This window comes from Lingula anatina, chromosome 8 (genome assembly GCF_051362555.1).
Source record: "Lingula anatina isolate TDL-2025a chromosome 8, LinAna3.0, whole genome shotgun sequence".
Taxonomy (NCBI): Eukaryota; Metazoa; Brachiopoda; class Lingulata; order Lingulida; family Lingulidae; genus Lingula; species Lingula anatina.
In genome coordinates, this window is record NC_141774.1 from 2,775,327 (window position 1) to 2,789,018 (window position 13,692).

At 35.1% G+C, this 13,692-nt stretch overlaps 1 protein-coding gene across 4 annotated transcripts in view; it reads left to right on the plus strand.

The window, feature by feature from the left end:
• Nucleotides 1-13,692, plus strand: part of LOC106174114 (UDP-glucose:glycoprotein glucosyltransferase 1) — a 58,016-nt gene that overhangs the window by 12,636 nt on the left and 31,688 nt on the right. For all 4 annotated transcript variants that reach the window (XM_087018913.1, XM_087018914.1, XM_087018915.1 and 1 more), the window contains 8 exons: nt 4,889-4,964; nt 6,299-6,399; nt 8,171-8,270; nt 8,718-8,778; nt 9,601-9,756; nt 10,206-10,292; nt 10,919-11,038; nt 13,235-13,320. In XM_087018913.1, the coding sequence (XP_086875039.1) occupies nt 4,889-4,964; nt 6,299-6,399; nt 8,171-8,270; nt 8,718-8,778; nt 9,601-9,756; nt 10,206-10,292; nt 10,919-11,038; nt 13,235-13,320 (787 nt within the window). The remainder of the gene's footprint in view (nt 1-4,888; nt 4,965-6,298; nt 6,400-8,170; nt 8,271-8,717; nt 8,779-9,600; nt 9,757-10,205; nt 10,293-10,918; nt 11,039-13,234; nt 13,321-13,692) is intronic.

The window sequence follows — 13,692 nt, forward strand, 5'->3', positions numbered from 1 at the left end:
GTTAAAACTGACCATCTCAGGCAGATAGTCCAGCAATCACTGCTTGACGTTATGAACGAAATAAAAAAAGAGTTCAATGAGCGTGTTATGGAAAAAGAGGAAAGGCATACCAGCATGATAACCGAGATGAGAGACAGAATGGACGATGTAAATATGGACAATCCAGAGCTGGGGAAATACTGGCTGAGAGGGAAAGGGAGCCAAGGGAACTTGGGAAGAGAGTAAAAGACAATAAACAAATGGCCGTGGAAGCAAGCTGTTGTTCAAATAGGAATGAATAATACTCCAGAAAACAATGTTAAAGTTTATGGAGTGAGTAAATCTCATGAAAAAGTGAAAGAAAAAGTGATAAAAACACTGAGAGAGGCCGCAAATGTCGAACTGCAGGAGAGCGAAATCAATGCCACATATAGAATCCCAGGAAAAGCGGGCAGACCAAGACCAATAATTATTAAAGCGAGAAATGCCAAAGTGAAAACAAAAATTATGAAAAAAAGAAAAGCAATCAAACTGGCCGTCAGAGGGGTACATGTGGCTGACAACATTACGTACTTGAATATAAAACCTATACAGAGTCTCAGCCAACATTAACATATAGATAGTGCATGGTATTTTAATTGCGACATCTACGGACAGGTCAGTCAAACTAAAATAAAGTTTGACATTAACGATGACATTGGGGAGAAAATAAAAAAAGACACTGACTGAATTATAGGCCTGAATATAAAGTAAAAGATTAGTTTCTCTCTTTTGTCCTGATATCAATGTAGGAAAAATAAAAGTTGTAGCATCGTATATATTGCAGGGCATTGTTTATTACTAGTAAAGCGTAAAATAACCTACGGCACTTGTGTGACAAACTGGTTTTCAACAATCACATATTAGATACCGATTATGTGATAGATACAATACGAGTCGCCGAGCTGTGCGTGAAATATTACGAGTGTATTGGCGAGCCGCAGTTGTATCTGGCTTAAACCATGGCCTCTGATTGGCTTCCACACTACTAATGCAACAGACTGTGGAACGCACTCGTACATGACGTGCTTGTATGTCGCATACAGCACAGCCGAGTCTTTTGTTCTACGCGCTAGCCGTGGTTTAAGTTATAGCACAAGTAGTGGGCTCTTACAGTCAGTGCCCAGGTGAATGCAAATAAAGGGACGTCTCACAACAGGTATGATCACATCTCCATTCTATACTAGATGTACATAGTGGAGAAAACAGCAACCGTTCGCCTTATCTCAACAAAAAGCATTCATTGTGACCTTTATGCTATATTGTGCTATATTTCTATGTGTGAATGTATGTGGGTGAGTATGTATGTGCATGAAAGCGCAAAAAAGACATTATTTGTAGAAAGCAAGAAACACACAAATATATATATATATATATATATATATATATATATATATATATATACTAGTAATATACAGACTATTCAAGCTGTCGTTATCCACTTCATGTATGTTGACAGCACCTCTTCTCTTTTAAAGTAGTTGTTGATACTTGTCTTTAAAAGTAACTGTGAGCTATATAAAGACCATTAGTTTAAATTGCAAGTTTTTATCATCAGACTCCATGTAGAGGAGGTCATATTTATTGTACCACCAGCATAGGCTCTGGCAGTACACATAGTTTTAGTCCCAACCTGTCTGTTCCGCTGCCACATCATCATATTGCCAGTGTTCCCGAAAAACTTTGGGCACCAGTCTGACATTTTCTGATCATGTCAGACATTTGAAAAGCATATCAATTTTCATGTTTTAATTATAAAGACAAGTCCAATAACAACAGCAGCACACTGAGAAATAGTGGCCTTATTTTTCAGCATGTTACAGTCTGTGACTTAAACTTTTCAGCTTTCTGGCCATTCGAATCACCAATTTCTTAAAATCTACTGGTCTGACTAAAAATTTACTGGTCAAAAAAAAAAAAAAAAAAACAGCCAACTGGACATTTATCTCTATTACATCAATACTAGTTATAGCAAGACCTTGATTTAATTGTCAAATCTTTCTGGATTTAGAATTACATTGTACATATAAAATTTTGGAATTCAAAAAAATATCAATCAAATTGAAAATATCTTCTGAAAACAATAATATTTTGGTAGAATAAATGTACTGCCTGAAAAATCTTCTAAAAGTAAATAATTGTACTGGATATTTATGTAATACATACATTAAACTCTTCCATGTGTACACGCAAAATACTGGTAGTAAGAAAATGCAAAATGCTTATCTACAATTGTTTATGTTTTTAAAATCCTTATTTATTTTAAAAATTGCAAGAGAAAGCCATGTAATGGTGCTCAGATGTTGCTTTAATTATATCATATTTATTATTAATAATAACTAACCTTAAATTTTAATCACTATGTAAATATTTGAAATTTATTTTAAATTAAACTTTTATCACATAAATTACCAATTGAAAATATCAAATATGATAAATACACATGAACATAATGATCCAATATGCATGTTGGATTGAAAAAAAAAAGCTATTTATATCATCTCACATTTATTTTTAAAATCCACTATTCGCTTTAAAAAAAAAAAAAGTTTACACCGTTTTAATCACTGTACTTTATGGCAGCTGAGCAGGAATCAAAACGATATCTGCCTTGGTCAGCTACAGGTAGGAAGACAGGGATCTTCACCACTGTATCTGCACTGTCGACATGTGTTCACCCCTCAACTCGGTGGCTTGTATTAACTGGCCTGAACCGGTTCAGCAGTGGTAGGCCAAAAGTGTAGTAGTGGGGAATACACATCGGTGTCATTTTTTTTTTTTTTTACTATACGTTTGAGTTATTTGGGAGAATCCGATTAAGAGTCCAAGCATGGATATTCAATTTGGGATCAAAACAATAAAGTAAGTTCCAGTAGACTATGCATTTGCTTTAAGTTAATAAAAAGTTGTACAAACAATGCATGAAACCCCAGAATTTCGCAGGTAGGCTAAAAAATGCTCATTAGGGCAAAAGTTATTTTAAAAGTATGAATTCATGACCTACTTTTTTGTGCTGGAGCTTCAGTTCATGCAGTGGCAAAAAGCACTGACAAGTGGGCCAGGACTTAGTATTTTAAATGCTCTGCTTTTTGATAATACAGACATTGTGACTGATATGTTGACGTTACAAGTCGGACATTTTCTATTTGTGCCAGATTTGTCCGGCTGTCCGATGGTTTTTCTGGAACACTGTACTGCTTCTCCTCCTAGACTACGGGCCTTGGATTTAGGTCACTTTTAATCTCAACTCGATCCGCGTAAAATTTGGGCTTCATCAGTGCTGGGGTCTAGGTGTGGTACTCATTACAGTGCACCCTTGTCCAAAGTTTGCAAAATTAAATGCTCAATATCTCCTAAACCAAAGGAATTATAGGAAAATTTTCTACAGATGGCTGACCAAAAGTTATATGTGGAGATTTCAAATATGCCCATCGATTTGACCTTTATTTCAAGGTGAAACAGGCCAAAATTTTCTAAAAATGGGAATTTTTTACAAAAAAAAAAAAATTTTTTTTGTGCAGATATTCAGAAACAACACAGACCTCACCTATAATATTATTGGCAGGTGTTACCATTAGGGTCCTCTTTCATCTCCTTGAGTTTGGGGTCAATCGGTGCATGTTCACGGAAGCAGCTGCCATTGGATGCCGAAACTGAAAACTCTCTCTAATTCTGGAACTGTTAATGCTAGAGACCTCTTTTTTGCATTAGATAGAGCATGTCAGGCTCAACACTGGAAGTGGCATGGTTTTTTTTCCCCCCATACGATTTACAAGTCAAACTTACTAAATAGATTCTTAGGCTAGAAGCGCAGCTTGTGTTGGAAAATCAGCGTGATTGCTTTCTGTTTCACAAAGTTTGAACAGCAGCTTTATTGGAATTTTTTTTTCTTTTTTAATTTATTATTATTATTCAAACACTGGCATTTTCAAGATGTGATTTTAACTCCTATCCACCTGAAGCTCTGTACATTTTCTGCATTTCTACATAAGTAATAGTATTGGTGTTTGTCTTCAAATATTATGTAGAAGTATTTAATGCCCTGTCATCATTTTTCACATATTGGGATTTTCATTATGTGAATTTGAACTCTCATGGTCCTGAAACTGTTATCTTATTGACCATATTTACCTGTTGTGCATGATTTAAATTCAGTGTTGATTGGCTGTGCTGTTATTCCATAATTATTTATTATTGCATCAAAATTGACAAAATTACATATTTTCTGCATGTGTATTTTTCTGCTTTTTGTCTGTACATTTGACAGCTTTGTTGCCTTGTATTCTGTTGTCATCAAGTTTATTTGCAATAATTTTACATATAAAACCCAGGCACTATCATAGATGTCATGGGTTCATGAGGGTGAGCTACTCTTAAGAATATGAGGAAGTGAGAAGATTTGCGGTGGCTACCCATTGACAAGATCTAGTTTTAGATGTAGATCAAATGAACTGTTAAAGAAACTGAGTGATTGATACTACTAATATTTCTACTGAGTATATTCATTGCTTTGATTTTTGTTTCTCATTATCAAGTAAATATGATTTTCTATAGTAAACAGTAATATCACATGTAAAGAGAATGTAATTGAGCAGTAAGGACCTTAGAATGTGTGCATGTAAATAGAATTTAAAATGACATTAAATGATGTTTTGTGAATAGGTGAATTAGTAAAATTTGCAACATTTTGTTATTATTTGTTCCTCTGCGAACACAAAGAAATTGCATTCTATCTGTTTCATGCATACATATATGTTTTAGTTGTTTTGAATCTCTGTAAAAAGTTTTATCTGCTTACTAGCAGATGACTTGAAGCTTTAAGCAAACTTATGGTTAAGTCCTCTTCTGATGTGTTTGTTTGTAATTACAGCTGGTGAAGATGAGGAAGATGACTTGGAAGATGATGAAGGAAAGGATGTTCAGGGCATTGTGTTCTCATCACTACGGTAAAAGTGACAGTCACATAGTGCTTTTTTTTCTGAAAACTATAGATTTTCTTAAATGTGAAACTCAGGGATATAAAACGGGATACAAAGCATTTTTAGTTGGAAATTATTCACAAAAACAGCACTTTCACAGCATCAAACACGGCAAATAAACAAGATCTATTTCAAATTTAACCTCTAACAAGTGCCCAGTGCGTAAAAATAAAGAACTAGAAATTGCATTTACATCCCGCGATTGTAACATACCCGCGTGTCACGTGACTTAGATACTAGCATATGAATGAATGGACAGGAAGAAGTGTGGAAAAATTGCTCAGTTATTTGGCAGAGTGAGCAGGCGTACCACATGACTGCCCTGATTTAACAAGTCGGTGCAGTGGACGATGCAAAGAAAAAAACATTTTAGCACATAAAAGGGATAAAAAGCAGAAGGAAGTACAACACAAAAGTTGCACAAATAAAAGTAGGATTATAATAGAGAGGGTAATACCATGTCAGCAGAGATAAATAAGAAGTTTAATGTTTGGAAACCTTGCACTGTGGCAGCGTCAAATGATGCAATTGCCACACTGGTTGGGAAGCCCTGATAGTATTAGTAGTTTTCAAAGACAGCAGAGTGTAAAACTGAATGCAAATAGGGGACAAAAAAGGAAGTTAAAATTTTGTTTAAATGAATAATAAATACATCTAATGCTGATGATTATATAAGATAATTTTAGACACCACTCTTATGTCATCTGAACAATTATGATAGCACCCTCCTTCGGTTTGTATGCCCCTTTAAAATTCTCAATATATTAATGTGTAAAGGTAAACAGTAATGATTGCCAGTTTGTAGGATGTGCCGTAGGGCCTGAATCCATAGATGCTTTAGTTGGTAGTGTAGGCCACTGTGCTTGGTGAGGGTGGGATGTTCATTTGGCTCATCATTCCTCTTTCATTCTTCATCAAAACCCTGCAGTCCCGTTTGTGGAGGATCATAATGTTTTTTTTTGGGTGAAAAATATGGGAGGAGTTGTGTAGCTGGGTGAGTCATCTGGCACAGTAGTATGTGTCTTCCTGCACAGACTCATCATATGGCAAAGATGTCAACTCAAAATTAGTTCACCTGAAGACCTGAATTGTGATAATGTCAAATCTCTGTTCTGCATTTCATCCAGTATTAGAATCAATTTTTATTATCTTAGTATAATATAACTGAGTAAATCAAAACTGTTGAGCTTATTATTTTTCATTATAAAAAGAATACTGTGCAAAAGAGGCTACTGTTGAAAAATGTTGTTGGGGTATTATAGATCATTTCAGTATAATATTTTGTTATTTTTTGTATTCAGAATGAAGCATCCTGATTTGAAGGAGAAATTGAAAGAATTCAAGAAACATCTTATGATGAGTAGCAATGAGCTATCCCCTCTGAAAGTTTGGCAGTTACAGGGTATGTACAAAAGTTTTTCATATAGGTGTCATTATTAGATTGGTGGATGAATTTTCAAAGTGAGTTTTGTAATCTTTTTGGCTAGAGGGTGGGGCAATGCAATCAGACAGTGGGTTTAGAAATATGGAGTTATAAAAAAAGTAATACTACATTATACAGCTTGCAATTAACTCCTTATAGTGTGTAATCATTATATATATATATAATGATAGTAATATTATGTGCCAGCATATGCTGGCAAAAATATACACATATATTAGGATATGACAGTAGGCTACAATACCTAGCACTAAAATATAATTATATAAAATATAATTTAGATGAGTAGTTAAACTACACGAAACTTTCCATTTATGATTAATAAGTGATCAGAATAATGATTTTAGTAATAATAGAAACTGGGTGCAATTCAGTTGAGATATATCTCTTAATTAACATATATTAAATAAAAACAGTTCCAAATGGTTTGTCAAATAACTTTTCTTTTTCCTGAGAAATCCCTCTAAAATTATTTAACTGGTTTTTTAAGCATTATGATAAACTGGTTTGGTAGCCTTAGATCATTTTCTATGGTTTTTAGGTGTATTGAATAGGTTCATTATCCAGTCAGGGTGACAAACACACATGCCTGTCATGCAAAACATGCAAAACACTGTTTTTTTTTTTCTAAGGGTATTTCTTCAGAACGTATATTATGTTCACACATGGTGACTTTGTATCTTAATCCCATCCTGCCAGTCATTCTGATGCTCAAGATCATTTCCCCATATAAGAAAGTTGGCCCACGACACAGTGGTGCTGTTGTCCGACAGGGCTGCACTGAACCAAATAACACTCTTTTGCAGGAAAAAAGGGTTGATTGACAAATGTCAACATGTAATTTCCATTTATTTTATCAAAGATTTCCTTTGCAATATTGCTTTGACTTACTACTCTATGCCTACCACAGATTTCTGTGTAGTCTTGGTAACAAATAGCACTAAAACAAGAATTAGTTTCAGCAAATGTGCACTGCTTGAAATTGTATGTCTGTTTGGTTTAGATTTCACGTCATTGGATTCTTTCTTTGAAGCAGGTAAAATGTCACTTAATATCTTAACAACAACTGTACAAAGATATAGAGTTGTAAATTTGTGACAGTCCTGTCAGTTTCTAATAAAGAGTATTATGTATATGAGTATATTGTTGTCAGAGTACAGAAGTGTTGTGAACATGGTTTTGTAAGCACAACATAAAAGTATTGATTAATATATTACATAATTGGGCCCCGTAACTCGAAAGTATCACGCATTGCGACCAAGGGCAAGCGTCTTGATTCCATAACTTGCCCATGCTCGGCCCCATATAATACATTGTAGCCTCTATGTGATATCGCTATTGGCAATACGTGATGCTTTCGAGTTACGGGGTCCTTGTATGAAGTCTAGTGAATTGTAAAAAAAAAAAAGATGATTGTTCTATCTAGTGACCATGAGCTATTTAGCATGCTATCACTGCACAAAAGCCTTTTTCTTTCCCTCAGGTGATTTGACTTGAATCCATTGATTTGTTCTGCTCTGTCATCCAACACTTATTACTGATATGCAAAGCAGACATGTTTCAGTGTCTCACTTCAAAATTTATGTTCACATTTGTCTCTTGCAGAATAGTTTCAAAGTTAAGGCCTCAGATATATTTTCAGGATGATCAGTTTTTTCAACTTTCACCCATGTAACCAAAATGTTCATACAAGTTTTCCCCAAAGCTTGGTCTTTTTTTTTTTTTTTTACAGACCTGAGTTTTCAGACAGCTGAGAAAGTGCTGAGCTCAGCAGATGAAGATATGTTGGAAACATTACAAGATCTCAGTCAAAATTTTCCATCTCGAGCCATGTAAGGGTCTCTCTCTCTCTCTCTCTCTCCCTCATTAACTCTTACTTTTCTAATTGGCATTATTGCTATACATTCTGGACAGGGTTGGAACTATCTGAAAGAATATCATTGAACATTTGCATGCCTTGCCTATCAGTATATTTATAGATGTGTTAAGAGGGGCATTTGCTGTATAGCAGTAAAGGTCACAGCAAAGACTGCACACTTCTGTCAGTGAGAACATGACTTAATATGTTGCCTGTCTCAAGGAGGATGATTTTGATTGTTTGTCTGTTAGCAATAATATAATGCAAAATGTTATAGATGGATTTTGATGAAATTTTCAAGATAAGCCAGGAAACGGACTAATCATTTTATGTTAACTTATTGATTAATTTAATTGTTTGAATCAATGATAATCATGAGGAGTGAGTTGTCTTGGCATACTCTCTGAGATTAATTTTCTAGGTCTCTGGCTAAAGTCAGTGTCAAAGATGACATGCGTAAGGAGGTAAAGCAAAACCAAAAGGTGGGTCCATTATCTGCAAAATGGTGTCATATTATAGATATTCACTCATGTATGTCTGATAGATAAATGGAACGTAGGAGTACATTTCCAGACTTACATATCATTGTAATTTTTCTAAAAACTACTTTTTTATAAATGGTGTATATTATTGTAATTTTACTAAAATCTACTCTTTCATAAATGGTATATATCATTGTAAATTTTTTAAATACTACTCTTTCATTAATGACATATATCATTGTAAATTATTTAAAAAATACTCTTTCATCGATGGTAATCCAGTTTAAGTCTTTAAGGATTAAGATCGGGTGGCAGGAACATGGCTTTCTTCTTAACCAACCAAGATTTACAATAAAAAGCTAATTTCAACAGCTATATTCATTTTACATCATTATTTCATTATGTAATTGTTACGTATAACACTAAGTAGGTTTTCTCAAAGAAAGATTTAGACAAGTGTCAAAACTAATTAGAACCTACAACCAATGAAAGATTGCATTTATATGCAAGATCTAAGATTTGTCTTACACAATGTGCCTGGGACTTAATTATACCAGCTCTGTTTTTTACGGGTGTATCATTGAAGTGGTCATTTTATAAATTGGGATATGTTTGGTAATTAAACATGTATCAAGAATATGAGACACATTTCTGTTAAAGCCAAAGGGGCTAAAAAAGTATGCTGTGTAAATGTAATTGTAGCACACTCAAGTTTTCAAGGTATATCTCCTTATGTTACCATTATGTAATTAAATAATAATATGAAATATGCCATATGATTAGTGCTGCATTCTTAGCCAGTCCATTCTTAATTAATTGCAGTATTTTGAGCAGTATTTGAACATTCTCCCTGGGGAATCAGCTCTATTCTTCAATGGCCTACAATATGACCTTGATATCAGTGATGTGTTCACTTTGCTGGATACATTACGAGCTGATGCCAAGATTATGGAAGGCTTATACAGTATGGGTATTAAGGTAAGTAGTTTGTGCTTCGATTCTATACCAAAAAGAAAAATGGAACATGGTAGTCAAGCCTGTCTTAAAAAGTTGCCAAAGTAGGTAGATAATGGTTAAGTTGATTTGAATTAAGAATGATATGTGCTAAATATTTGAATCTGAGATTAACTTTTGGCAAAAAGCTGTGGTTTTATTAAATTTCAGTTTCTTGTAAATATAAAATAACTCCGTGGCCAAAGTTACTTGGCACTACCTATCTCTCTACACTAGTGCTGACCAGGATTTGCCTTACTGACAGCTGGGAGACCAGCTTCAGTTGACATCATGCATGTGTTGATCATAATCAGGAAGCCTGCTGAGAGGAGGTGCAGCAAAATAGGTCAAAACAGTTTTTCTTTAGGTGTTCAAATAGTGTTTTGCTTGCTATCCTATATCCTGTAATACTTATATGCTGTTTGATGTATTAGGGTGAAAGCCTAAGTAGCCTCCTTAAGCTTGACTTGAAAGAAACAGGTACCAGTTATGCTGTAGATATCCGGAATGGGCCCATACAGGTAAGCCAGAGAAAGTTTTTACCCAGAAAGTTGAAGGGGCAAAAAATCAAACAATCAATTTATGGATAAATAAACATCAGTAGTTGGTAGACAGATGAAAGGAATGATATATGGACAGTCAGGGAAGGGGTGAAGAGATGACAGGCCTTATTAATGGATTAGGAGTTTACTAACACTACCTGCAGATCTTTCAGCACTAACACCTATATTAACCACATAAACTGCAAATTAACCACCACTACCAGAGCGGATGAATATTAGTGCTTGGAATCGCGTTGGTGTGCTGGTTGATTCACTGGTTATTTGGTTAATATGGTGTTAGTGCTAAAAGAACTTTGGGTAGTGTTAGTAAACACGTAATCCATTTTTAAGGCCTGGATGGAGAAGCTAATAATATCTGGGCAGACAGGGAACAAAGGGTATGAATAATTCCAGATGGGTTACTCTCTAACTGGAATGATTGGATTTGTTATAAGGTCGACATAAGGTTGTGCATATAGAGATAGAGCTTTATGTTGGGTGACTCCTGTTTTGACCTAAAATATAATTTTGTAAAAGAACAAAGTCATTAAAATGAATAGATTATTTATTCACCTAGATAGACTCAGATAATACCTGTATTTCAGTATATCAATGATCTTGAGAAGGACAGAAGATACCAGCAATGGCCCAGCAGTGTTCAGGACATGCTCAGACCCACCTTCCCTGGGATGCTAAGACATGTCGCCAAAAACTTTTTTACAATGGTCAGTGTTTTCTTAAATACCAATTCTTTAGTAATGTTTTCTTCAAATTTTGATATAATCTCTTCAGTACAATTTTTATGGTTTTAACAACTAGAAAAGCATTTAATATGAAACATTATTTCATATGTTGTACAGAAAATAAATAGGAATGGTGACCTAAGTAATCTTCATTTCAGTTTATCTTAATGCCTAAAACTACTTTTACTTGTTTAATATATACAAACTATTCGTATTCAGATTATGTGTCTGTGTCATCTCCGTAGCTGTTATCTTTGCTTATGCTGTCTGACATTTGTTCAAACCACATTTGCCAGACCATATTTCCAGCCCCCATTCTTCCCAGGAAAGAATATAGCTGCTTTTCATTTATCTATTTGAGGCATTTATACATTTCTTGAATATTTTACTGATAATAAGAAAGAAGACAAAAAGCATAATAAAAACAAAGGTATTGGCTAATTATTACATGATTCAGGAAGCTCACTTACCAGCATAAACAGCCATGAGAGGTTACCTGAAAGGGATAGCAACTGTTTGTATGAGATCATTTCACAATGAATACATTGTAAACAAGTCGGAGAATATATAATAAATTCCATTTTACCACCAAAACACTGATTATCACAATTTTTCTGGAATCTGTTCTTGCCATAAGACCACTTGGACTATCTTCGAATGTCCCAATAGATTCATTAACCTTTGGTAAGAATGTATCTTCTTTATTATCAGTGTCTTCTTTTTTGGCCAAAACATACAGTTGCTATTGCTTAAAATCATAAAATTGAAAAGATGCAAGTTTTGTAAATTTGCCATTGCATATCATTTTTAAGTAAACAAATAGCACCATTTTATTAGTTTTACATCATTTGATCTAAGTGAGTTTTTGAATAACAGGTCAAGTAAATAATAATAATGAAACTGAAAAAAAAGAAAATAATTTTCCAAGGGGTAGTGGGGAAACAATTTAAAATGACAATAAGTTCATCAAAAGGACACCTGTATGAGTGAGATTATCTGTTTACCCCACCCTGTGATGCACCTTAATTATTGGGGGAGAGAGGGGTACCAGGGGGAGAGAGGGGTACAAGGGGGAAAGAGTGGGTACCAGGGGGAGAGAGGGGTACCGGGGGGAGAGAGGGGCACCAGGGGGAGAGAGGGGTACCTGGGGGAGGTAGGGGTACCAGAGGGAGGGAGGGGTACCAGGGGGAGGCAGGGGTACCAGGGTGAGAGAGGGGTACCAGGGGAGGGAGGGGTACCAGGGGGAGAGAGGGGTACCTGGGGGAGGGAGGGGTACCTGGGGGAGGGAGGGGTAAAACAATAACAAGAGTCAGTTCATGAAAGGGATACCTGGATAAGTAAGATTATCTGTTTACCCACCTCTGCCTGGAGATACATTTTGATTAAAGGCAGGCGCTTTAATTTTTCTCAGTTTCACATTGTTCATTCCTATAGTAGTATTCATTACAGGGGTGCATTGTCCTGATACTCTTTAGATTGGTGTTCATTTTCTGTTTATCATTATGTAATAACACATAGAATTAACAAAAAGCTTATTTTGTGCAGTGCTGCCATAAACAATATTAAATGAAAATTGTGTTACTTATTATTCTTCAACTTACATGAATGATTCTAGGGACTGAAAGATGTATCAAATTGTGGCACAAATATTGGTGATGATTATGCTTAAAATGCACTTAAAACTATAATAAACACTTGCATCAATTATTTCCGCTCTGCTTGGTGTTTGTACATTTGGCACCTTTGCTGCCTTGTTTTATGAAAATTATTGGACTACTTATTTCATTGGACCTATTAGGCTTTGGAATATTTTTGACTTGAAAATGTCCCAAATTTTGTTTTAGATAACTGGCAGTATCTTTTTTCCATCTTTCTTACCTTTTTTTGTGACTTATTTAGATATTGTTGTTGAATCATAATTTATTAATTGCAATGTGAAATGAAGTGTGCATGGTATATAGAATGAGAACTTGTGTAAAAAAAGGCATGGTTTGAGGGGCAGATAATCCACTGTTCATAAACTTTTTCCATGTTTAGTGCAATGTGCCAGTTTATTTAAATGGAACAATAGTAACGAATATGTTTATAAAGTGAATGCATATTTGATAGCTTTTACCTACTAGTATTGCATGTATTAATGACAAAAACATTTATTAACTTCTGATATGTCCTCACAAGGTATTTATGGTGGATCCTTCCCAGCCAGATGCCAGAGATTTGCTGAAGATGGCAGAATCATTCTATGTGCACAATGCCCCAATCAGGTAAAACATTCAATGTCACATTGTACTCTTTTAGTCATCTGGGCCCGGTTGCACCAACAGGGCGTAAATTTACTTGGCTACGACTGTCGTAAACTGCAATGCCTGGCGTCCGTGCGCCAGGTTTACTCTCCCTGCTTACGCCCGTTGCACCAAGACAAAAACTGATCGTCGCAACTACGCCCAAGTAACGCTCCGTTGCATCACTGGCCAACAATACGTGGATGGTATAATTGGGCAAATGAGGAGTTCTCAGCTGCAGTCACAATGGAATGATGACATAAATAAACACAAAAGGAGTATTTCAGTGACGGAGAAATTATTCCATTTTGATTTAGAAATAAGAACGTTAAAATACGTTAACTTTGCTGTTTG